The 27,500-nt window shown below is 39.6% G+C and overlaps 2 protein-coding genes across 6 annotated transcripts in view; one reads left to right on the top strand and one right to left on the bottom strand.

Annotated features, from left to right (window-relative positions):
* The window catches only part of LOC138056851 (major facilitator superfamily domain-containing protein 4A-like), a 19,941-nt gene extending 18,420 nt beyond the window's left edge, over positions 1-1,521 (bottom strand). Inside the window, exon 1 of the mRNA XM_068902770.1 lies at positions 365-1,521. Within this exon, the coding sequence (XP_068758871.1) occupies positions 365-705 (341 nt within the window). The 5' untranslated portion in view covers positions 706-1,521. The remainder of the gene's footprint in view (positions 1-364) is intronic.
* Positions 1,522-3,593: 2,072 nt separating this feature from the next.
* LOC138056849 (ETS domain-containing protein Elk-4-like) lies at positions 3,594-27,325 on the top strand. 5 transcript variants are annotated; one of them, XM_068902766.1, is made up of 4 exons: positions 3,594-3,750; positions 14,856-14,995; positions 25,067-25,323; positions 26,149-27,325. In XM_068902766.1, the coding sequence occupies exons 2-4, from the start codon at positions 14,977-14,979 to the stop codon at positions 26,536-26,538; spliced, it is 666 nt and encodes a 221-aa protein (XP_068758867.1). In that variant the 5' UTR covers positions 3,594-3,750; positions 14,856-14,976; the 3' UTR covers positions 26,539-27,325. The 5 variants fall into 5 exon arrangements, with proteins under 5 accessions (XP_068758867.1, XP_068758868.1, XP_068758866.1 ...); XM_068902767.1 differs by lacking the exon at positions 3,594-3,750 and adding an exon at positions 5,287-5,465; XM_068902765.1 differs by lacking the exon at positions 3,594-3,750 and adding an exon at positions 9,389-9,540.
* The last annotated feature ends 175 nt before the right edge of the window (positions 27,326-27,500 follow it).

Here is a 27,500-nt window from a genome sequence, read left to right as displayed (position 1 = left end):
AATTCTTCGTTGTATCAAGGTTCGTTTCCGCACATCTTCCTGTAAGTTCGCTTAGCTGGGACAAGAACGTTGTTCTTTATACCGATGGTAACAAAGATCCTCTTACGTAACCGGATTAAGTAGAGCTGCTACTTACATTCTTCTGCAAGAAGCTTTGTCAAGTTTTGTGTTTGCAGCCCGATAAATCAATCACGACTGACCTTGTCAGTGATTTAGAGTTACAAAAACGTAAATCACCAAGAAAGCAAGGATGACAATGAATATGATTACTCCCCTTCAACAATACAAGATCGCGTCTAAAATGACTAGAACCGGTGTTCCACCCTTCAAAGTATCAAAAGGAAATAACCTGCTTATTACTCACCGATCTACTAGATATCCACCCGAAGTAGAGCCAAAGACATTGCACAAGTCATGAACAAAAAATAACACACTCATCACAGTTATTGACTTGCCGGTCAGGCATTTCAGCTCTAGAAGTGTTGGTCCCAATATCTCATCCGACATCCCAAACACCATGAAAACTCCGCAGTAGCAAATTGTGGACCTCAGGCTGTTCCTGTCCTCACCAAGTTTTTTCAAGGTCTTAAGAAAACGCTTACATAAGGGTAACTCACTGTCTTTTTCAAAAGTTCTGTGATCGACATCCTCCATGTTGAAAAGGGGTTCCTCTTCGTCGGACGAAGACTCGAGACCAGCTCTCATCTTGGTTATTTTTTCTTGTTTGTCAGGTAATTTTCACAACTTGAACTGTCAGCAAGGATAGCGTGGGTTAAGCCACCTTTTTCATATAACGGACTCCAATATTCTAAACTATTCGCCAAAATTTGGGACAGTCTCATAATACTTTCAAATTCCTTGCATCTTGACAAGATCGAACTGAAGAGCGGTTGTTGAAGTCCATGTGCGGCAAACTTGAATTGTTCAGAGAACTGGACGATTTCTTAATTAAACGTAATCTGTGCTAAAAATAAGCTCAATTCTCTTTAGGAATCTTAAATACTATGAAAGTAAGTTACGCAATTTGCCTAAAAACTGCGAGCAGACGAAATTTTTGCCGGTAAGGCATTCTTTGATAGCCACTGTTACTAAACTCCAAGCCACGCGACTTAATCTTGCGTTAAACCGATTGATAACTCTTGTTTTCAAATCTCTCCTTTGTTGAATTATCCAGGCTGTTGTCCTAACTTGAAAATGCTTTTAAATGAGCGACTTTCGTTTCACTTAAACGCGTAACAGCGATTTATATCATACCCAGTCGAAAAATTTTCGTAATTCTTGTACACTGAGATCGAAACTGACTGCACCTGCCAACAAATTTGCTGTATTTTTTCCTTAATATATTCGTTTGTGGTTTGAAGAAAAATATTTGATGAAATATTCTTTGTGTCCAACCAATGATATTAGAGCTTTCTCAATAAAGTAACAATTATCTTTTGAGGTTGTTGAAAGTTCTTCGATCACGACATATTCTGGAAATTTTATTACATTAAATCTAAAGTGACTTTCACAGAAATTACATTTGCAACGGAGCCACTTGAACTTTTCACTTTTAACCGTCAGCTTGTAGCCCCATCTATCTGAAACTTATCTTTCGCGGTCTGCTGTGATTGTCAACAAATTTGAATTCAAAAGACGGACCCAACAGTGCATGCCTATATGATCATGAAGCGCAATCTTTTCTGTTCATCGATTCTTCCATACTTGAATAACCTTTGTGTGTTCAGGTGCTATTTAAAATAAAACACTCTCATGAACAATTTCTTAATTTGTTATTACGTACAACCTTTTTTGCATGCGACAAAAACAAATTGAAACACATTGCTATAAGCGTAACTTCTCATCGACGGAGAATTTCTAACTTTTTGAGTCTGTGGGTAGATTCTAACTTGCATTACTGATTCAAATGAAAGCTCCGAGTCTGGGCAGTACCTTTCTGTGGTAATGATCATTGTGTTAAGCAAGGTGGTTCTGTTTTTCGAACCAGCGGGTGAAATCTTAGTGCAATGAGTATTCGCCGAGAAGTATATTCCTTTTGTGCTGTATCTTTTGTTGAACAAGCTGGATCTCGTTTCTTTCACTCCTGAAGGGTGACTCTTAAGACCTAAAAAGCTTCTAAGCAGAAATTTCCTGCGGCGCTGTTAATTTTTTAAGATGGCTCAAGATTCTGATATGAAACCGTCACCATTCAAAAGCTTGTGGTGCTCAAAAATCTTGGCTTACGCTATTCGAATAAAAGGTATAAACCAGTCATTTTAAGAATATTGATAAGGAATTTATTCTATGAAGATTCAGCACAATTCAGTTTAGGGCCTGTTTATATGGTCGTTGGAATAATGACATTCTGACACCGGAATATTATGTTGCTTACTTGAAGTATCATGCCTCATTCTAAACCTAATAGTTCTCCGTCCTTCAGACTTCGCACTAAAAACGAACTAGAAAGAAAGAAAGAAACAAAGAAAGAAAGAAAGGCAAATGATGATATGCATTTTTTAAGGATGCGTCTTAATTAAGTAGGAACAACTTTGTCTTGGTCACGCAATTCTCATATAGACGCTCGCTAAAGTTGTCTCGTGAAGGAGGCCTGTCTCGGGTAACCGAGACCATATAAACAAGCCCTTGAATGTCTTTGGCTGTAGAAGTGGTGCAAATGAGACGATCTTTTTATTTACAATAATTTGCTTTCCAACTGTGCACAACTGTAAAATAGATTTTTGCCATCTGAATTGAATATACAACAACAAAAAATAACTATGAAACATTTAATTATGTCTAAGATGGTCTCCCTCGTTTTTTTAACCCTGCATCATTGAATCATGATAGTCCAGTCTTACCGAAGGTTTTAACGTCTGTTCATTTAATTCAGTAGCTTTTGTGACTGAAGATCTCGCCTCGACTTTAAATAAAAATACCACCAAATTTGGCAATCGTTCACGATTTCCTTGCTATATATAAAAACAATTATTAACAATCGCATGGGTAGCCACAAGCAAGTATACGACCGTTTTAGCTGTTAGCTGTTATATTTAGTTTTGAAATTTCTTCCGTGTTAGACTGCTTTGGCAACAATGTATTTTGGTAACCATTGTCATGACAAAGTGAAAAGAATGAAAACTGACATTTTCCGCTTCACATAACCGAAATTATTTCACGGTGATGATGATGATGATGATGAACTTTATTCATGTGTCGATGTGTTTAGCTGACGCTAATTGGGGACAGGATTTTGAACGAGAAAATAACCCTAATTTAAAAAGAGCTTCTTGGGCTTTAAGCCAGTGCCGGTTGACATTATGGCCGGGCACACTGTACTGTACAAATTTTACGAACTCGTCGCTCACTGCTCAATGACTGGTTTTGGTTGAACGACTTTTATTTTAAGCTAATTAAGAAACGTGTCTGAGAGGTAAATACAAACGCACGTTTTCAAAAAGCTAAAGGAAGCAGAGCTGAAATTCACAAGAGGATGCGTGATCGACGGCAAGGCCGACAAGGAAGTAAGCGGACAGAATTTTGCTTTTATAGGTTAAGGAAGTGTTTTGCTTCAACCAGAGACTTTTTTAGCAAAACTGTACATGTTTAATTAAGTCTGTAAACAGTTTAAAATGCCAGTTTCTGTCTGTTGCTTATGTTATCAGGGTAGTTTTTCTGTAAAATAACACATTTTTGTCCATCGACATGGTAAATAGTTGATGTCGGACTCGCGGAGCACGTGATAAGAAGGACAAATTTCGGAATAATCATGAGGTAAGGAAAAATATCAGAGAAGCATTTGACCCAACCTATCATCACATTACCGAAGTTAGCCCATGTCAGACTTCTTGCCACACCGATCATTGCATAAAATTAGCTTTGAAACGATCCTCAAGATGAAGACTTTTATCACAAAGCATTTTTTTAAAATTTGACACAAATACGACTTACATTGCAAATACTTACACTACATTACCTACGACCACTATATACATACTTACTTACGAACACTTTTTATCAAAGAGCATGATTTATTACAGATGTTTAAAGTCTCGGTTATGACAATCTTAGTCAACAGGACAAGAGACAAAACGGCGACTGAGACCACCCTTGACGGACTTAAGGTCGAAAAATCTATTCTGTAATTTGATACGTTCAAATGTAGACCAATCGAGACGAACCTGAACCTTATACGATCCTTCGATACTCCACTCTATTCTCAGAAACTAAAATAATTTCTGATCTTTTTTAAAGAAAGAAAATAAACTGAAAGTTGAAGAGCATTTTTAGAAAAGTGATGTTCTGCAAATTAGGTTTTGGTTACTTTGAGTGACGGTTTATATTGGGGGTTTATTTATAGACGTCTGGGTCAGGCATGGGTACAGACCAATCGCTTCAACTCTATTTATTTTATTCGCTTCAACGTCTGTTTAAGTAAACTACAAAATGGATCCGAAGATATCACATTGCCCGTCAACCGTCTACAGAAAGATGATCTCTTCTTGACATAACTTATCTGAAAAACTGCAGAAATATTCTCCACTGCCTCTCAAGTCAAGATCCTTTATTTGAACACGATCAATATTAAAGCAACTACCTGCTTGTGGGGTCGTGTGCTAAGATACAGTACAGGAAATAAAAACTTAACACTACCCATGTTACAGGATATATATACATAACTGAGATGTAGAAAAAAATCATAATTTGAAAATTTAAATCTGTCATTTTTTAGGTACTCATGATTGAACTGATAAGAAGTTAAAACTAAGCTCCCTGATTAAAGGGTCTGATCTCACTATTCTAGAATCATTGAAATAATTCGAAATGAAATTCAACAGCACGGCGCCGCTATGTACACCTATGTGAAAAAAAGGTTGAGTCAAGGTTAATTTTCTAGTAGAAAGAAGGATTCGCAGGGAAAAATCTGCGTTATTAGAGGTCTAAATAATCCGCGTTATTCGTGCGGCGAAAAGGGCTCATAGACAAAGTGATGACTGACTGATCCATGGGTTTGCTCGCTAATTATAGATAGCGAAATGGTTGCTGACATCTCGGCTGATAAGATAATTCGAATAAAATACTGCGCTAGCTGATTATTAAGCAGGTGTTGTTTTTTTGTTTGAACTGACTGAATTAAACGCATGACAGTGACAAAGTGAGTAAAAACCACTATACAAAGAATGCTTTGGCGACTGAGATGCGCTGAGACGGAAATAGAAGGTTATCATCTGTATAAGAAGTAAAACCGAGGCATGTATTGAATTGAAAGATCTCCAAAGCGCTTTGCGTACAGTTTTTTTCAGGCTACAATAACAGTCTGATGAAATTGTTCGAATAAAATAAGGCTTCACTGCTAACTTCCGGTCTCTTTGAAGTAACTGATCGCGTCGATCACGTGACCGAGGCGGAAGTATAAAACTATTTCGAGATTTCACACTTTCGGACGTTTTCTCTTCTCTATGAAACCAGCGGATGTGTGAGTTAAGAAGGTGAGTGATAAATTACCATTTGCAGATCTAGATTTACGAAAAAGTTCAGATCGTCAGAGCCGTGGGCTGTTAATTGTTAATTCCGGGACATTTCCTGCCTTGGCACGATTAGGTAATAATAAAAATTGTTTCCTGGAGCGAGGTAGACAGTTCTGGCCTCAACTGAGCTTTCTTCATTTAATGCTTTCGAATTGGATACATTCACGTCCGAAACGATTATTTCATATTTAGAGTAGGCAGTTAGGCTTATAGACTGTAGCGAACAAGTCACTTTAACAAAACTTTACTCCATCGCAGTGCAGAAATATATGCCAACAGAGGTTACATATAGACATGATTTTATGGTGTCTAAGCTATTCTAGCGTCGCTTAAAGAAATGAAATTCAAGAATGTTCTTCAGAATAAAATGATAATTAACGCAAGTCAAAATTGGATTTACTTCCAAAGCAGTTGTCTCAGTGATGTCAAACGCTTTTAGTGACATTTAAATATAACGCAAAGTTTACTGAAGACAAACGAAGTATACCAGACGTATTTCAGGCTGAAATGGTGCTGAGCCAAGGAAATCCATCCAACAATTGATAGAAAATGAAACAAGGCTGACGGCATGTTCTCAATCTTCGTTTTCGTTTCACTTGACGCGGCGGGGTGCTACTTAAATAAAGAGAAATTTCTGCACAGAAGAGGTATAATTATGTTTAAAGTGGCTCTGAACTAGCGTCTAAATGCGGAAAAGTAAGTCACAAACTTACTTGATCCCCTGAGTGGTAGCAACAGGCAGTTGGTTACCATGGTTTCATTCATAAATAAACAATATAGTACCAGAACGACTACAGCCGAAAAGTTCAATATTACCCTTATATTGATTGAAGCCACGTTGGAGCTGCTAGCCTAATTTACAACATTTCTGCCAGTTACTAAAAGGCAATTTTTTAACCGAATTCAAATAATACTTCACCGGCAGAAAATGATTTTTCTTCAATTGCTATAATGTTATCCCTCTGACATGTGCAGAGCCAATGAGACGTTCTTATAATTGAAATAATTTCAACTGAGGCTAAGGTCTTGAAATTGGGATGCTCAGCCGGTTCTAACATTGTATCTCCCCTCAACAATTCTTGAAATGTTGAATTCGAACCACAATACTTCCGTGCAAGCCCAAAAGGCCAATTCCGATAATTTTTCGTTTATCATCACTACCGATAAAATTTGCCCAAAGCGCTTGAATAAGCAATCTTTAGATTGGAGTACAAGAACAGTATTTTAGCACAAGAACACACAGTGGTCTTCCTCGCATGTTCAGCGGAACAAAATGATCTGAGTTGTACTCCAATAATTACACGACATTGTTTCCAGGTGCCAAATTTCTTACTATCGGCGTTATTACGGAATCTAAACAGACATTAATTGACAGGAACTGACGATTCATCCCTACATTTCGACTTCCGGTTAGCCCAAACCAGCTAACTTTCAGATATCTGTCCCCGACAGCCTAGCCAAGAGAGGGAAAGAAATGGTTGCCCCTAGGTCATACCATGAGACCGATCCCTTTCTTACTGACGGCCACATTTACTTCAAACGGTGGCTCATCCTCGGTGTAAAAACCTGTGAAACTCACGGATAACGTAACACAAAGGAAAACAGCAGAGCAAGAAAACATCAACAACCTAACCCTACCACACGAGCTAACAAAACAAAGAAAAAGTTTCACAGGTTTTTACACCGAGGTAAACCCCAAGCAGTAGTGAGTGATTTCCTCCTTCAGTATGGCATGTTCGGAAACAAATTGATACAAAGCACTCGGGCGGTGTTTCAGCAAACGAACTTGGTGAAGACAGTATGATAATATATAATATATATATACAGTGCTTGTCAGAAAAATGACTTCAAGATCAAGCTTCCTTTTCAAGCTCGCATTGAAATGCGAAAGAAATGATATGACACAAAATGGTCATAGTGCACTAAAAACCCTGTATATCTCAAAACGAGACAAAAAACAAGAACTTTTCCTACGTTTTTTTGCTCAGTTTTCTCAGCGAACAGATCATTCTAAATCACCAACCCATCCTTCTTTGTTAAATTGTGCGGTTCTCTTTCATTTGCTTCGCGATTTTCTTACATTCATTATTGAGCTCCTGGTCCACGGAATCATTACTTTTCCATATGTGCCGCTTTTACAATATTTTACCTCTATGTCAGCCAAACCGCGACTATCATTAATCTGCAATGACGAAAGTGTAATTTTCAATCAATAAGACTCGGTTTTGCGGTATTTTGTAGGCACTTAAAATTAAGGGAGGTCTAGATTCGCGGTTACCGGTGAACTGAATGCAAATGGAGGGTGCCATCCGCTCATAAAATTAAAACAATGGAATTGTCTCATTCTAATATTTTTAAATTGATCGAAGATCACTGTACCAAGCTAATTGAGATAAAATGATGTTAATGGCGCTATGTCACGTTATTTTAGGGTGTTTAGGGGAAAGCTTTAGTTAATCACGAACATAAATGATCGTTACATCACAAACAAGATGATTCTGAGCAAAACAACTTTTCTCCAGGCGATTTCCCTTAAGTTTGAAAAACGGCGCGGACCGACTTTTCAATTCGTTTCAATCTTGTCCATTTGCAGTCCATCCATGCTTGTCTTTTATGTTGCTTAACAGTTGCAATGTTTCATTCATTTGTGACACAGCCCCTTTAAACAATAGAAGTTCAGCGATTCGATATATATTCTGTGCAAAACACATATTTGACACCACCTTAGGCGTTCGACGCTGTAAACTGTGCAAGGTTATTCGAACTTTTGAGTAGATTGGTCAAATCTCCCGTTTTATCATTTAAATGAAAGCTACTGAGCAGAACCTTCCTGCGGTTTTGTTTATAATGCTTAGTGAACAAAGTTGTTGTAAGTTCTGAGTCGGTGGGTGAAATCCTCAAGTGGGACCATCCAAATGAATGCTACTGAGCAGCACTTTCCTGTGGTGCTGTACAAAGTGGTTCAAATATTTGAATCCGTGTGTTAAATCCTAAAGTGTGACCATTCACATGAAAGCTACTGAGCAGCACTTTCCTGTGGTGAGCAAGGTGATTCTCTAACTTATGTTTGTGGGTCAGCATTGTGACAAATACAATGAGAGTAGCACAGGACTTTCCTGTTGTTCTGTTCGATCTCTAGCATGATTAAAATCCGTTGGTGCACAACAAATCTATAGAAAAGTCACTGGCATGGCTATGCATCTTTTCCAGTTGGGTGTGTCCCAGGAGTGTTTTCAATCAATACATGGACTCTAACCAACTAAACACTCGGCTGAGCAGTACTAGTACCACCATTAAGTTTCACCACTTCACGAAACGATCATCCGCGAGGAGACCGTGAAAATAACGCAGCGGCCTTTGTACGAAGAAAAAATTGGTTAATATCCTAATTCCCTGATACCTGGAGTCAGCATTAATTGTTTAAAGAATGAAATTTCGTTTGATGCAATATCGTTGATTTAGAAATCCTGGTCAGCAGAAAGAGTCTATAGAGCAAAATCATGACGAAGCGTGTTTTGAAATTAGATCACGTGTGCCCTGGGATTGTTTTCAATTCAATCAATACTTGGACTCTAGTTAACCAAATGAATGCTGCTCACAAATGCCAGTACCTGTCACAAAAACCATGGTGAGTTCATTTTATACGAAAAAATTTGCTTACTATTAATTGTTTAAATGACTTTGGAAACTTCTTTTAATGCAAGATCGGATTCCTTTCAAACTGTGCAGTCATGGTACATTTTGTTTTGACGCGTTTTCCATCCAAAGGTTACGAATATATATGTATTTTTTTAGTATACAATGGTAGCTCCGTGCTTTTTGTTTCTGTAAACTCTGAAATGAGGTCAAGAATACTGAAATAGAAATTTGATAAGAGCTTGGAGCAGAGAAGGAAGTAACTCTACCGCTTTAACAGGTAGCTAATAAAACAAATCGCAAAACGTTTGTCAACGTCTGTCCGTCAAGACACAGGAAAGTAAGAGTTAGTCTGCGGATAAAGAAAACGTCCAAGCCTAGGTTGGGAACCAAATTTGTGGTAAGCACGTATTTCGAATTCTCATGTTACTTCCTCCTTAGAAAATTGAGCTCCGTTTGCACGCATTAAGGCGTTGGTCCTTTCACATTTTATTTGTTAAATGTTGTTTACTCTAATTCACTTTCACTTGAACACACAACGGAGAGGTGCTCCGACCTAAAAAATCACTCAGAAGTGCTCACAGCCATCAGATCTCGACCACTGGTAAGAACACATCCTTCATACAAGTGCACAATACTAATAGCTATAACTATATCTCTCGCTTCTTCTTTGCACTCGAAACAAGATGTTCTCCCAATTTTTATCTAATGTGATATTTCTTTTCATTTTCGACTGCCTCAACGCGTCTCAACGATTTATCTTCTTCATTATCGAGATCAAATTGAAAGTCCTTAGAGTAAAGGCTGGTTCGCTGGGAACTCACGATCGCATGTAGGACTTTATTTATACTCTAAATACGTGTAAATATAACATACTTTAAAAAGAAAACGTTATATGTATAAACAATTTCAGTTTGTTTTAAGGATTTTAAGGCCTTTTTAAGGAAGTCAAGGTAGCTTCCAAGCCGGAGAACCTGAACTCGGCTAGAGGACGTCAGTAAAACGCAACAAGTGCACCGCTTCCTTTATTGTATCCCAAGACTTCCTGCTCTTGTTGAAACACCTTCCCTTTGGGTATAGAATCAAACCCTACAAAGTGAAGCGCTCTTTGAACTCAAGAACTTGGGACTTCTACCATTATATTTAATTGCGACCATTAAACATCAATGATTTAACATCACATGCATCTCCTTTTGTTCTTAAGATGGAAAATTAGAAAGTAGTCAATTAAAGGACTTTCCTCTGCAAAAAGATTTGTCTCCAAAATATTGTTTGTCTCTTTGAATCGCCGGAAACATTTCTATTTTCATGGATAGCATTTCATAATTGTCGGACGTCCGATATTTTCGAGGTTCAGTATAAACGCAACGTACTATTGCAAACATCCTGTATGCCTGAGTTGCCATTCACGTATACAGCCAGTACTAGAGAACACTGATGTCAACAACGTTTGCAAGCCTTTCACTAGGGCGCAAGATTTTCTTAAAGACCTTTCGATCAATCACGCAGGCTGTTATCAGAATTGAAACGCAAAAGGATTTGCAGGAGCACAGCTTGTTTCCAGTAGTGAATTGTCTACGTATACCAATGGCGCACAAATCTCTGCGGTAGCTTTGAGTTGCTTTAGCTCAGCTGAGGAAATTTTCGCAGACAATCCCATGCAACGCCGGATGGACCAAAGCACATACCAAAGCAATATGGAGAGTTTCACTTCCTTCGAGTTACTGCAATTCAAGAGTTCTTTCTTTTCAAAGCATAGAAAATAAGCTCTGAGATGCTCAGGTGAGTTTTTAAAGCATTGGTCCCGGACAAGCCATCGGGATTTTGCAAAAGGCATACATGTGTCGCTTCAACTCGGAAGGTGTTGCATCGTGCTTAGTTTTGATAGATCGAATTCTTACATGCTTGACACCGTTGGACTTTTCCCCTCTGAATTGAACTGAATCTAAATCAAACTAAAATTTTACCTTACATCATAAATGATAAATATGAGAATTGCAATTCTGATAACTCAAGTAAGTTCGTAATCAACAGCGTGTAATGAACGTTGCGTCTGAGATGCCCATATTTGCCTTCAGTACATAAATCAACTCTCATTATCATGACAACTATCGCTTTTCCCTAACTCTCTGGACAACTGTTTTAGACACGGATATTATCCTTTAATTTTCAGAAGTAAAGGTTCACGAGTTATGCAGTCGACTAAAAATTACTCCGTGCTCCAATAAAATGAATCACGTGCATCAGCACTGAAGGAACAGTGAGCTTTTGGACGCCATGCTGGATTCACAAACACAAATGTGATAACTTCCGTATATTTGAATTTCGTCATCGAATAAAAAATTTAATACTCCGAGGTCAAGATCTGTTGAACAAAATGCAATTAAAAGAATTCCAAAAGCTTTTCTAAAGCAATGGAAAATCATCATCAACAAAGAAAGAAAAATAGAAAACTGAACTGAGAATAAGGAACCTGCTAAGACCAAAATTCGTCTTTCGTTAACTCTTCTAGCAATGGAATGATATGAGGTTTTACTACAGTTATTACTTTTTAAAGTCAATTGCAATTAGTAGACAAACGGCAGTGTTGAGATTCGCTTACTCACAGTCTAGTTCGTTTACGATTTTAACTCTTAAATCAAAGAAAGAAAACGAAAACATAATTCCACAGTCCAGTTATGATTTCTCAGTAGACTGCTTGACTTGGACGCCCTGCACTCAATTTGTATTTCTTACATAGTTCTGCGATGACGATGGCTTTCTTCGATTGAGAACATGAAGGCCATGATTTCTTTTGCCTCTCATTTTAAGCCAGCAATTGTTTGCAAAAGTGTGTGAGATTTTAATTAAGCTTTTTCACTATCCAGGGTAATTTTTCAACTCCCTAAAAGTACAACCCCGGGATTTCAGTATCTTTACACCAACTCGATACTGACCTAGTTTCAAGTCAAGTTCTCGGCGCACAACGTCCAAAACCGAAAGCAATCTTGGCTTGAAGATAGAAACTGTCCCCTGACAAATGTTCAAAGGGTGGTAAAGGGTAACATGTTGTAAGTCCCGTAACTTCTCTTTCGCCACGTATACGGTTCATCAGTTGAACTTGATCACAGAAACCCATCCTTGGCCAGGTGATCCATGAATGCATCAGTTTTCAACAACGTCCAGGTGCAAGGCCGCATTCGACAAGAACAACAGTGCCACCTTCAACTGGTTCACTTTGCACAAGCGGAACGAAATCTTCGCTTTTCACTGAAATCGGTATTGGATACTAATATGTTGTCGCTAGAAACCTTATTAAAATCCACACTTGGCTAGCTGTCGTCGATATATTTGGCTTTGGCGACGTGAAGGCACGCGAAGGCGGGATAAAAATAGCCCGTTTCTGCACTGCTGGATGGTGCTCTTGGACTTGCAATAAAATACCCATATGGTAGCTTTTTAAAAATCCAACTAAAACCAAACACGGATTTTTGAAACACTGGGATACTTCATAAAGCAGTGCTTCTGAGTTATCCCTCAATTGTGAGTATTAAACATATCTTGGTATCGTATACTTATATTCATCAAAGGCCATTCCAATACCTCAGTTCACACGCGAACTGAATGCCAGTAAATTTAACTTCCAAGGTATGCAGCTTTAAACGCCCTTGAGAATTATTCACTGTGCTTGGTTCTCGAAGGTACGGACGACACTTCAATTGTGCCAGTTTCGTAAAGGTATAACAGCTAACTGTTCGTGTAACCTTGGAAACGGCTCTTCACATCAACTGACGCTGTCTATCTCTTTCCGATTTGGTTGGATGGCATCACTAATGGACAAAAATTGCCCCTGACAAGGCGATTGGCTTAGACAGAGAGCATTTTGTTCAAACAAGAGGACATGATTACTTGGTCCTTATTGGCTAAGCGCGCGTTGTTTTCGCTCCCGATTGGCTGAACCATTGAGATTGTTTCCAGCTCTCTTGAACCGACGTTGCAAAAAGTTTCCAAAAACCGACCTTGGCTCTTATCCAAATGTGGTCATTTCGTCAGTCAAAACACGTGGGAAAATCAGTAACTAGCAAGAAAGAAGATAAAACCTTGGCGATTCGGTGGAAATGAAAGAGGGTCTTAAAATGCCAACGACTGGTTTACAGACTCAAATCTGTTGTTCCACTCAAGTATAACTTAGTTGACGAGAAGGATTGAAAAGTTAATCCTTTCAATTTTGCTTTACGTCATTTCTATAGAATTATACTGAGGCCACCTACTCCTCCTAGGCAGGGTGTACATTTTGTTAGTACTTACACTTTTACCAGTGGAAACAATATTAGATTCAGTACGTTTTAACTCCAGCTATCGATCTACGCTCCATTTACACGCAATAAAAAGCTTCGCAAAACGTGGGTGAAAAGAGGTGAACGCTAAATAGTTGTAAGTTTATTTGATCGGAAATGCTTGAGACGAATTGTAAATGCTGCCTCTGCGGATATTTCCTTTCTCGACAAGAACAATTTTCTTTTGTCAGAGTAAATGTGATTTCGTTGCATGCCGACAGGTTCACGCGACGTAGACGCCCAAAATTCCTTTGTGACATAACATTTTGCCATTATGTGATTAAAAAAGCAATTAGATATTTTCTCAGTAACTGCTGACAACAGGAGAGATTATGATAATTCCTTTATTTTACTCGGCCCAAACCAATTGCGTGAACAATTCCAATGCACGGAGTGAAGGATAGAGAATATTAAGTCACCACCTGCCAGGTATCAATTCTCAATTACTCTTTATGAAATTACAGTTCGTATATGACCTCACCGCTTGGGCTGAGGCCTCAAACAGGATGTTCCGGTACAAAAGGGCGTGTCGCTCCCTAATTTAAGACGTCGGGGAATGAGGTTGCTGTTTTTTCCTGCTCAGGGAAAGACTGCTTAAAATCACATAAGCGACCCATCAACACTTTCACCGCTTGTATGGAAAGGAAACTTTCATCAAAACATAATAGCGAATTCTGCAAATTGACCCGTATGTGAGTCATATATGTATGGACTCGGAGTGGTCTGAATGTAAAGCAATCTCGGTCCAAAATAAATTGCAGCCCTTTTCAACAGCGAAACGGAAACGATGCAACAATAATCATCGCGTTTGTTAGTGCTACATCCGTTGAAAAGTGAAACACGCCAGTTTTTGTCGACTCATTAACTAAGGTTCGCAAAGTCTGCTTGCCACAGCCAAAGGAAACTTGTCACCCACCCTTGGAAGTTTGTCACCGATGTAATAATCTCAAAGACGTTTAGGAAATGCAACGCTGTACTTCTCTCCAACTTCCGTCCCCTAGCGGTGCTTGACAGGATCGGAATCGACCACTTGAGTGTGTTTTGTAATTTCGTTACTACGAATGTAGACCAGTATCTAATACACAGACAGACAGACGCAACGTAGGGAAATCTATCACAGAGAATCTATAGAGTATATTTCTATTATTGGCGTATCCTTAACTTTGCCGGTAATAGTTGCTTCATTCGTTTCACCCTTTGGCGATAAAAAATTCTTTTTTCCAACTCGGATTTTTCAGTGGTCATTTTCCCGATGCACTGGCCAGGTTTTCGTCATGTCATGAATTGGGCAAATTAGATATAAGCACTTAATTGAGGACACTGGAGAGACTACGGAAGAAAATCAATCAGTCGTTTAGAGTTATCAAACTATTGAATGAAAATGTATCCTTTATTTCAGAGTGAATTGAGGTGAGCTGTGATTAGAGCGCGTCGAGAAAGCCAAAGTATAAACAGATACATAAGACGGCAAGGTTAGACGAAGAGGATTTTAATCGACGAAATCGACTCCCTTGTTCTTGATGGCTGAAACTCTTTATGGTAAGTTTGTACATCGTTAGATCAAAGAACAAATGCACTTGGGACAAAACACTTTCCCTGGATAATTCGGAACGACTTCACCCCATTTTACCACGAATACCGTGGGACTGGTTTCTACTAATATACAATTTACGCATAGAATTGATAGTACGTTGGAGGTGACGAGTCAAGTGGTATTCCTGTCTGCACGTTAATAAAGTTCTTCGCAATTCGAAATGATTTTAGTGCACAAATGAACTTCTCAATTCAGTTATTCTGTTGTAATCGATGCATCAATTCTTTATGGATCCATCAACACCCGAAAGCAACAACGTATTCTATTACTTTGAATGGTTTTCCAAATTCCTACAAGCTTTGCAACACTTAAAGACTTCTCTCTAATCATTTTCACGCATATGTGTCTACCTATATCACAGGCAGACAACCATAAGGATGCGAGAGCGCGTGACGTCACGTTATTTTGAGAAAGTTGTAACGGTCGATTCAACTGATCGAGGAAAATGTCCCATAAAAACTCCAAATCGCTATGTTTCTTTTCGAAAATCCATGTTATGGACAGCCACTATTTTCTGCCTTGGCCTGAGTGATTTGATGGGTTTTTGGGACGCTTTGAGTTCCCCTTCAGATCCGACGCGTCGTCACATACAATATATATAGACAAGGCGTGTCACTTCCAAGTCAATACTTTTGCTAGCATCGTGCCAAAAATCATCGCATTTACACGGCTCTGCAACCTCAAAATCCTGCGCGATTTTCAAGCTTTGTTCAGGTTTTTGCTATGGTTAGATGATGCGGACAGAAGTGAGCCATCATTGGAATTTGATCAAATCAAATTGATCAATTAAAAAGCACAGATTTCCCCAAAGAGAGACAAAATTATTAATGTCTACTTTTTGATTGGTTACTTTGATTTGATGAAATTCCAATGATGGCTCAGTTCTGTCCACATCATCTGACGATAGCAAAAAGCTGATAACTTCTGAAAAACCCAGAAATGGAAGCACTACCAATTACCGCAGTCCTTTCACATGAAAAATCAAATCTTTGTAGAACCGTTTCTCGGTCAAGGTTAAAAAGATGACTGATAATAAAAGAGCTCTTGTACCGATTGGTCTTGCACACCGGAATTAGAAAACATTTATTGCCCCTGAGCTTTTGGGATAAATGGACAGGTGGTTGCAACAAATTTGAGAGTTTATGGTTCCAATGAAGATATAGAGTTAAACCGTTTGTTCGAGAGAAAGTCACGTCTGGCATACAATGTTGGTAAATCAGCCCGCTTTAGTGCTTCGCTGTAACTGCAATATGGAAAAATGATCTTTAACGCACGCTATTGAATGCGTTCTATTTCGTCAGAAAGGTACTTGGGAAGACTACTGTGGAAGGCCGGTGAGGCGTATTCCACAACAGAGCGAATAACGCAGCGCTAAAAAAGAATGAGATCGTCTGTAAGGGCAATTGCCCCAGTTTTGTGCATTGGGGTACTCCAGCGGGAACATGAAGCCAAGAAGAAAAACAGTTCCCAAACTCTTTGTTTTCTGTTTCTATGGGAATCAATTATCCAGTTGATAGATCTCGGTTTAACGCCAAGGCTATAAAGCTTGGCGATGAGAGTATGATGGTCCATAAAGTCGAATGCTTTCCGAAAATCAAGGAGGGCAGAGGCCCCAGTACCGTCCGTGGCGCTCAGCCATCGATGGAACGGAGATATGAGCGCACGCGTGGTAGACGAGCCGGGAATAAAGCCATAATGGGCGGGATGAATCGACTGTAGAACCGCTGGTTTTGAGGGACATGTCGATAACGAAACCTTCTGCTACTTTGGACAGAGAAGACGTTAAAGATATTGGTCTAGGTGTATATTGGAATTGAGGAGGCCTTGGGTGGGACGTCGGCAAGTTTCCAAGCAGCAGGGACTTTGCATTGAGAAAAAGAGCAGTTTAAGAAGTCAGCGATCGGAGTAGCTAAGATAATATCGGCGTATGTTTTCAGGACCCAGTTTGGTAAGTCAAAAGGACCGCCAGAGCGAGAGGTCTTAATGGCGCGGAGTGCCTTGGCGACCACGAATTCATTAACAGATATAGGCTCGTCGTCCTCGCTGCTGTATCCACACGCACACTGTCGGACAGGGGCATGTAGTCCTGCATAACGCTAATGAAGGCATTATTAATGTTTTCCGCCGGAACTGAATCATCGCATATAAGGGATGGATCTAGGAGAGATTTTAGATCACGGTCATATGTCTTTGGTAACCACCCAGCCGCTTCACTTCCTTCCACCAATTACGAGGTTTATTTTCCCGCAAGTCTTTAATTTTGTTCTCATAGTAAGCTTTGCGACATCGTTTGCGCTCACGATTCACCTTTGTTCCGATGCAATCTGCAAATTACGGTGTTTCCAGAGGCGAATTCTTTTTGGCGGTGGGCTATCAGAGCATTCAAATGGCAGTTGAGCCATGGGCGATCCGTTTCGTGGACCTTCACAGAACGCACAGGCATGATAGTGTCCAGACTGAAATTTACTATACTTGTTAAGATGCTCAAATTTTCTTCACATAACTGGCAGTAAGAAAGCAAATTCGACCAGGGAACGTGAAGAAAGAACCTGCCTATGGCTGCTATTTTACTTGGCCTTTTGTCGCGTGTTTTGATGGTTTTACACTTTTGGCATTGAAGGGGCATCGATCTGAGAATCAAGAGATAAAGAAACCGTCGGATGATCGGACAGGCCAAAGAGACGAAGGCTGCTTGAAGGAGAGTAATATTCAGAAATGTCGGTGAAGATCTGATCCAGGGTGTTTGCTCCTCTAGTTGGAAAGTTAACAACCCGCTTCAGCTGAAAATAACGGGCGGATTTCTGGGATGGAACCATTGAGCCAAGTCTCAGTAAAAAAGGCAAGGTCAGGTTTAGTGGAGCTGATAGTGTAGGCAATCTCATCAATTTTGGGTGCCAGAGACATAACATTTGATAGGAGAACTGATGGAACGAAAAACTGCCTCTCCTTTGTAGTTGCTTCGCTAGATGAGCTATCATTTGCAGTCGGCCTTTGAAGACTCGAGTCCCGCGAGTAATCGCTTGAATCGGCAGGCACAGAATTCCTCCCTGGTGAGTTGTGAAGAACAATAGCACAGTTGTTTGGAGAGAAAGAGGTGTTAATTGGAGTGCTGAAACGAAGAATTACGTAAATCGCTATCCGCATGTAAGTCAGCTACGGTTGGCGCCTGCCTATTTAATGCTCTTAGCAAGGCATTATGCAAATTGCGGCCATCTTGGTCTTCGACATTAGTAGGCTGATCGTTTTTGTTTTCAAGTAAAGATAGGCTTGATATTTGCGGACTAGATCTTGCCATTAAAGCTAATCCCAGTAACTGTGCCAGTCTCTGTTTTCTCTGGCCTCCTCTACAGCCACGGGAAGTTGGTTACTTGCATGAGATTCCAAGGTCGACCAGACAGCGCCAGAGGCTCGGTGAAAGCGGCTTTTTGAGAGTTGACAATGAAATTGAGTGTAAAAGTGACCAGCTAGAAATCCTCGTCATCCCAAAGTTGTTGTAAATCAAATATCCCAAAGATTCAAAGCGTTGTAAAGTCAAAATGTTTAAATTTAGAAGAAAAATTGGGAGCAAGTCTATCAGTATCCTGCCCAGTTGGCGCTCACTGAAGAAGTTACTGAAAATACTGGCGGAGCGTTCAAGAACAATATGTAACAGGCATACTTGGGCCCAATGATTGTCTCCAAAGACCTCCTGTCCCAAACGGATGTCCACATGCCAATGGAATACGCTCCGCGCTCGATCGTCCTTTGTTGAGAAGAATGACAAGGATGCATCTAAGCCAGTCGCTCGTCATTTTAATCTGCCTAACCACTCCAAACAACACATGGCTATCTCCGGCCTTTCCCTAAATCTAGGTACGACGGAAAGCCGCAAGAATCTGGAACAAAAATTCATCTTCCAAATCGGCACCCTTAATCCTCACGGTATTAACGAACGCTTTTCATTTAACTAATATATTCCTATTTTTCACCTTTCACAATAGCCTAGCTCTTACTCTACGATAAAAACTACACGTAACCCACAATTCCTCCATTCGCTCTGACGAAGGGCTTACGCTCGAAACGTCAGCTTTTAGAATTTTTGTACGGTGGCCAATTTACATTATCAACTCCGTTGATAAAACCAAAATTTTTGTATACTACTTCCCCACCGACGCAGCACCACAGTTTCTTTAGAAACTACCCCCTTCAGTCTTTGTTAGATGGGCCTCGGAGCTCAGGCATTTCCCTTTTTATATGGCAATCATGAGACCTAGAAATAGTTACACCTTCAACCTACGCGTCTTTCAAAACTTAAAAGCCCACAAACTACGTCGGAGATGTTAAAATGCCTATTCTTGATTTGCAACCACGTAATGAGCCGGTCATGTTGGTGCGCAAAACAATAGAAAGTGGCCCCACAAGTTTTGCATAATAATAGAGTGAAATTCACAAAAGACATTTTACAGCATTGTTCTGTAAACCAAAATGGCCGCCGTGACGTCAGATAAAAATCATCAATAAGAGCAGGGAAGCTTAACCTTGATATGAGTACGTTTGATAGTTATTTATAAGCACCAGTGAGTGTTTCACGTGGTTTTAAGATAAATTACCCATCGTAAGAAAGATGTTATTTTTGGGCTAACATTTCGAGTGTTTAGCCTTTCGTCGGAGCGAATTCAGTTAGTCTACACGCAGTGTTTCTATGCACGACCTCTGGTGAACGAACACAAGAAGTTAATGAGAGATCTTTTGTTTTCGTCAACCAACATGGCGGCGATGACGTCACGTGAAAACCATCTATTGAGAATTGCATCTTCGAATCGACTACCTTTTTACTTTGAATTTCAAAACAAACGACAATTAACTGCGCGTTGGCACGATAGGGTAGAATTAAAGCGAACGTTCAAAAGTCATTAATAATTCATGAGTCTAGCGGCCTATCAAAACACCGAAAAAACGTCACGTGCAAGAGCTTAATATCCTGAAAAAACACTCGCTAGCATTCTTTATATAAAGAATACTAGTAAGGTATAGCCAGAAACCCATAAGGGTTGAAACGTGTAACGCACGTTCACAGCTTCCGAATATTCAGTGCGAACTGATTGGTTGAATGTCTCAGTGCTAAGTACCATATTTGGAAGCACTCGCTCTTGTTGTTCCAAATATGGTACTTAGCAAAGCTTGTTTCCCAGTACACAAGGGACCGTTACACGTTTTAACCCTTATGGGTTTCTGGTTAGCTTACGTATCTTGTATGCTAATATTTTGCTCTCGCAATTTGAACCATTGTTACACGCTTTTTGTGGGATGTTTTTGAAGACGTTCAAAAAACTCGCAGCACGTGTTTATCGGGTCAAAAAAAGAGCGGCTTGGCCTCGTGTTTTTAAACCCCGATAAAACACTGCTGCTCGTTTTTTAAACATTACTTACCATATTCCGGAAATTGGATTGATATGACATTTCACAAACAATACTGCGTTTCTTCCTTCCTCTAGTATACACTGTAAGTTAATTTAATTTTCTATCCTTTTTCCTTTTTCCTTTTTCCTTTTGCGTTTTGCTCTTAGAATAGTGTAACTCTCAGCTACGATTCCTTCCTATATACTTGGTCCTTTCCTAAGGGTTATGCATATGCATAGTTACAATTCTTGGATTTAGTGACAAAACACACATTACGAGGTGAATGTAGAGAAGATTTAGTAGAGCTACCCATATTAATAAAGGAAAGGAACTTTTTATTTAATTGTCTTGTCGTTCTAGTGCTGGAGCACTAATTGAGGACACTGTAAACTAAAATTAACAATTGACGCAAATGAAGTCAAATGTTGGTTTTTGAGGAAAGGGGAAACCGGAGTACCCGGAGAAAAACCTCTCGGTGCAGAGTAGAGAACCAACAAACTCAACCCACATATGACGCCAAGTTTGGGAATCGAACCCGGGCCACATTTTGGTGAGAGGCGAGTGCTCTCACCACTGCACCATCCCTGCACCTCCATATAAACAAGTAAAGAGGCTACTTTCTAAAAAAAAAGTTGTAGTGCTGCGTCGGCGGGATTCTAGTAAAACACGAAAATGCTGACGTTTTGAGCGTTAGCCCATTCGTTTTGACGAAGGGCTGACGTTTCGAACATTCGCCGACCATTTGATCTTTTCACAGTGGCAACTCGACCTTTATAAGGAAAGCTTCCTAAACAAAGGAAGCTTTACAAACCTTGCTAAATAAAGTTGACACATTTAATTCTGTTACAGTCAGAAAAGCCAAATTGAAAAACACCACAGTGATATATGAATGAATGTTTCAAATTTCTTCCATTTCGACTCACACTTTTCCAGAAGAATTGTACAGTATAAAAAAGAGTAACTTTCTAACAGATTAACCTGCATACATGATAAAAAAATGATGCTCTAGAACGATCATCTAAATTGACGCTGTGAGAATCATTACTTGACTGTTAGGCTGTTTATTAGCGGCATTGAAACACAACACACAACTTCTTAGTCCTTGACAACGGCGCATCATCAAGGATGGTACTCTATTTCATTCAGTAATACTCATTTTTATTTGCTTGACCCCAAACCATCATAAAAATAAATTTCCAAAATACAAGTTTGTACAAAAAATAACTATTGTTACAAGCTTATTGAGTCTGTCAATAGCTTGCACCTGCTCCGCTTCAAATCCATAAAAGCGGCATTTTATTCAGTAGAGATGTTTAACCAGAACTGCGATTCAACCGTGAATATCTTCTCGGGCGACCTCTTTGTTAAGCTACGTATGATATATGGAATATTATAAAAACTTTTCCACATGTTCGCCGGCTAAGAATCCTGAAAATAGCAATGGCCGTATTCTACTGGACAGAGCGCTTCAAAAAAAACCAACATCGTATATCAACGAGACATCGGTCCAGTTATCCTTTAGGGTGATATAGATGGAAGTTTTATTTGCCTTTTTGTACAAAATACACCGAAAACTTACCAATTTATGACCCAGTAGGTACCCATGTTTGATTCCTTTTGATTCCCTTTTTAGGATTTAAAATTGCATATGATATAAAATAGAAATTGATACTGTCGGAAGGAAGAAAAGGAATGAATGTTTTCAATGTTATTCCCGATCTTACAACTGTTTTAGGTTGTTTAAGTAATTTCCATGACAACCTACTTCAACTAATGTGTTGGCCACCATAGCTCCAGGGCTTTGTGCGTTCTTGTTAATACCCTGTTAATTCAGATCCTTCCGGGAAGTTTTAAGAGAGCGGACTTCAAGTCAGCTGCGAGTGTGGATCGATGTTTTTGACGTCAATACATTGGGCACGCGTGGGTCATTTCAAAGAACAGGTCTTTTGATTTGTTCTTCACTTCCTCATTAATGACTGCCCACCACCCGAGCTAAGTTCCGTTCGACGTAGATTTCCAAAAAGGTTTTCAGGATAAACTAGAACTCTGTCACTTAAAATGTCAGGCGTTTCAAGAGATGTCCCATTTGCGTCACTAAACTTGAACACAAAACTAAAAGTTGAACCTCCGATCAAGAAGAACATGGAAAACTTCACTTCGTACGAACATCCTTATGAAGGTAATTTCAATTCCATGTACATATTATCTTAACTTTCACATTTTCCAAGATTGATATCCAAATTCCCTCTTGCAAAACGCTAGAAAATCTATAAAAGGGGACTTCTATTGATTTCTGAAAAAACGACAGGGCATTACGGCTGAAAAATGCGGAGCTCTAGATCTCACGGAAACCCAGGAAGTACTGCTTCGTAACTACCATTTGTGTGGACAAAAACAAGGTTCTCTAAAGACTCTACGTAAGGTTCAGAGCTACCTAAATTAGCACAACAAATAACCTCAAAGGAAGGGTACGTACTACACAGTAGCTTTCATTTTGAAAAAATGGCGTAGGCTAGAATTCAACAGGATGACTCCGGACCAGCTCCCTCACTCTTAAAAGTCAAGATCGGCACTTTTCTCGGCATGGTAAACGTCGGTACAAGAAAACCGTCAATTCTTTGCCTTTTTATTGCTTTATAAGATTCTTTGATCTCAATGACCACATTCTAAAACAAAAGTACCTTGAACTGAAATAGAAAACGACCACACAAGAAAGCTCTACTTGGTCGCTTTAACTTGAGGTTAGAGCTTAGAATTACCTTGTACAGCATACTAAACAGCACCACAGAAAAGCACTGCTCGCTGAGCTTCCATTTGACTGCAGAATTTGATCGAATGATCTATCAAACATTACCGTAGGCAATTGTTGCTCAGAACTTTGCCCAGAATCAAGTTGCTGAGCCCCATGTTTTAAAAAATTAAACAGCTAAAACGATCGGCTCGAAAGGTGCTCTTAACGTACTCATGCAGTCTCAAAAGCTACACTTTTTTTAAAATCTGAAGTCCAGGCTCCGGGGCTTATAAAATTGGTTGCAGTTATTAATGGCCTTTTTAAATTTCGCTAAATACATTGTAGAAGTTTTGGACTGCTGTGCTGAATAGATTCTGTGAAACTATCCTTTCGGAAAGCTAATTCGCACCAAATTAGCAGACAACGGCGCAGAAATTAAACTAAGTCTTGTCAGTGTTCAGACAACAAAGGACAGTGTTTAACATCCGACAAACAAATGTGAAGCTTTAACATGGGTGTCGGCACCAACCGTTAAAGACTTCATAAACTTAAATTTACTGGGATGGAAAACCCCGACTGAATTTTGGCAACAACTCACCGTGACCAAGTTGAGTTAAAAGCTTTGATTGACATGGCTGAAACATCGATACTTTTACAAAAAGGTATAAATAACAAGAACACGGCCGCAACTTCTAAAGCGGATTTGGGATGGAAAGGAAGACCCAATATTCCGGTTAGAATCAAAATGTTAGACGTGTTGTAAAATAAGCCTTTGCGTTGAAGAACTACAGCGAACGTGACCGGCGAAAACAAAAAACATCTTTTCCTCGTCACAACCATTAATTTCTAATTCTAATATGTAAATAATTCAACCAAAAATTGGTTTAAAAACTCAACGTAGGTGGAAACTTCGTCATCAGCGAGTTGAAATACGCGCTTATGTAGATAGAATAGCAATGTTAAAGGTGTACTGAAAATGGAATATATTTTGGCACACTTGAAATACACGAAACATGGGAATGAGAGACTAGACTATACCTGACAAACAAGCTGAACTCAAACACAGAAACCTTTTTGAAGCGAATCAGTTGATTGAACACAAAAAGCTGTCGTTTGCAGCGACGAAGTGATTGTCAGCTTCCCATCAATTTGAATAACGTCTGCGGCTGTTACAGCTGCAAAACGAAACAGTCTCAAGCTGAGGTCTTGAAAGCGGCAAACAGAACTATGTGACCTCTATGGTAGGTCTATATGTTGGTCTTTAAAATGGCCGTAGAAAACAAATTGTCTACTGAGAATTTATTATAACATGAAAAGGCCGGACGGCGCCAACGGACCGCTAAAGTTACTCAAATGATCACGACAGTCTTGCTTTAAACTTTTTCTGGTGCGCAAGTAAGACCGGAAAACAATTCGAAAAGATCCTCAAGCCATATTCGTTTTCGCTTCCTTGTTGTCCCACAGCGCGCGGTGCTGAGCGACTTCCACTTTCTCATTGATATACTACTATTAAAAGAAACCTCCACTTCGACAACAACAGCAACAACAACTACAACAAATAACTTTCAACCACAGGAAATCAAGACCGAGTTAGTCTTCGAAAGAAATGAAAATCAGAATTACTTGTTTTTGTTGTGAAAAACCATCACGTGTTACGGTTGCCCTATTTTATTATGCAAAATCTCTTTGTGTCAGTCAATCAATAAGTAACACGTCACAGTTATTCAAGATGGCGGCGCCCCGGGAACCTGGGAATGAAAATGCTTTCTTTTGAACAATTCCAAAACAAATTTGATTTAAAGTAATACTTCCTCCTAAAGTTAATCCTTTTCAAGAGTGGAGGCTCCATTCGACGAGAGGCTTTGCTTTCATACCCATTGTTTCTCTCTTTCATTTTTATTGTAAGCTGCAGATCCGTTCCCGAAGAAGCGCAACACGTCACGCAGTGCTTACCATTTATGGGAATTCTTACTCGAGCTTCTGGCAGATGAGCGATACTCGTCCTTGATCACGTGGACAAATAAAGAAAAAAGAGAGTTCAAGTTACGAAACCAGGAGGAAGTCGCGAAGTGCTGGGGCGAGCTGAAGCAAAGACCAGGGATGAACTATGACAAACTAAGCCGAGCGCTGCGTTATTACTACCAAAAAAACATCATAAAGAAGGTAAATTGATGCTATAATGAAAGAGATGATAAGGCTAGAGATTACTTCGTAAGGGTAACTTGGTACTTGGCACTTAATTGGCCTTTCCGAAATTCAGCAGGGAACTGGGGCGAGTTTCAACACACTACCACATGAAAGATCATGTTGAGATTGGTCATTTGGCCAAGTATGGTGCTTTTAGGGTGAACAGAGACCAAGTTATGGACCTTGAAACATGGTTCAAAATCCATACAAACGTCTCTAATTTTGACAAAGCGTCCCCCAAAACCATATAAACTCTAATTTTTTTTTATCAGTGTAGTAACAACTGTAAAATCCCGTCTTGTACCTACAATTTGAAAGAAGCTGCGATGAAAATCGCTATGTTTGACCATTTTAAAGAGTATCACGGAAATCATAAAAACTTTAAGAGTTTACATGGTTTTGGGGGACGCTGTATCAAAATTAGAGACTCCTGTATGGATTTTGAACCATGTTTCAAGGTCCATAACTCGGTATCTGTTCACCTTAAAAGCACCATACTTGGCCAAATGACCAATCTCAACATGATCTTTCATGTGATAGTGTCAGTTTATCGATTAGTTAAAACTTGAAACTCGCCCCAGTTCCCTCCTGAATTTCGGAAAGGCCAATTTATGAGAAACTTGAAAGACCCCAAATACATCAACCATCCAAACCAGAGGTACAATCAGGTGGGTTTACCTAACAACGAGGAGGGAGGAATATTAGTATGGTTAATCTGTAATACAAATTCCAATGAAACCGATCGTCGTCGTCGTGTTCAATATCATCAATAGCGTTTCCTTTCCTTTCCTTTCCTTTCAGGTTAGCGGCCAGAGACTGGTCTACAAGTTTGTAGACTTGCCATACAACTACAGGCCAATAAAAAACCTTTACGACAGTGGCATCTTCGAAAAGGACCGCGAAGTAAGAAGGAAATCACCTCAGGAAACAGCTTATCAGAGCCGAGAAGGCTTCCAAGTGATCTCCCGCCAAGACAACATAAGGACCAAAGCGGTCATTGAGGGCTTTGTAACTCAAGAACCAATAACGGGTCATCACATAACTCAGGTGTTTCCAAGGCCATCCGAGTGTTGCTGTGGCGGCGTTAGGCGGACAATAAGTCACATTTCGGTGCCCGTTATCATGAAGTGTGGTCAGCCATCAGATTTGCCTCGCCAAAGCATGTCAACTAATGGTCACGCTTTGGCATAAGACTTTACGATTTTCAAGATGTATATATAAGTTTATCTTCAAGCAAACGTTAACACTAAGGATTTTCATAAATTGTCGGTAATTCCCAGTACAGAAAAAGTCGCTTCTGTAACTGTATGACATATAATCAACGGTACAATGAACAATATTGTACTCGTTTCGCGTGCGTTCAACGTTCAGTAACTTTCAAAGTAGATAACAAATGGCAATCAACTGCACTTTTCTGGCCTGATTTTCGCTACTGCTTTACAAGTAGAATTCAAAACTTGGATGATAGAATAGGCTATTAAACTTAAGCTCGAAGGAGGCAGAAGCGTGGCCCAGTGCTTAGGGCGCTTGCCTCGAGACCCGGAGATCCCGGGTTCAAGACAAGTCCTGGCCACTGGTAGAATTTTATCCTGGTAGTCCCTGGTTCAACTTCCCAGCTGCACTTGTAAATAGCCAACTGGTTTGCCTCCGGCCAGTTCTGGGATTCTTAACAGTTGTAGTTGTTATGTTCTGTTGTTTCGTCGATTGTCACAGTTTTATTGGCCCTGAAAAGCCCCTATATTAAGTATGTACGTATTTATGTATGTATTAAGTTACTTCATGCGTATGATCAACAATCCTGCTTAGAACAGAATTTATTTCACTCGGATTAAAACACAGTCAGACTGCCAAGAACAAAAGTAATATTCCCTTCTAATTCGACAGATTATTGTTAAAGTGAGTCACTTTCAAATTCTCTTCTATTGAATACAGTTGAGCTAAAACATAGATATAGCATTAAAAACTTAATTGATGAAAACTTCATGTATGTCAATACGAAAAGAGTCCAACCAGCTTTAGAACTACTTTATTACCGGTTTGCATAGCGTTCATCTCTGACCACTCATGAACTTTGTATAGGAAATCACATGATTGCAATTTGAACAGACGAACAAAATTGTGCTCGTGCAATAGCCCATTTCCGAGCTGCTGTT

This window comes from Montipora capricornis, chromosome 7 (assembly GCF_036669925.1).
Source record: "Montipora capricornis isolate CH-2021 chromosome 7, ASM3666992v2, whole genome shotgun sequence".
Classification (NCBI taxonomy): Eukaryota; Metazoa; Cnidaria; class Anthozoa; order Scleractinia; family Acroporidae; genus Montipora; species Montipora capricornis.
This window is presented reverse-complemented; position numbering and strand designations above follow the sequence as displayed.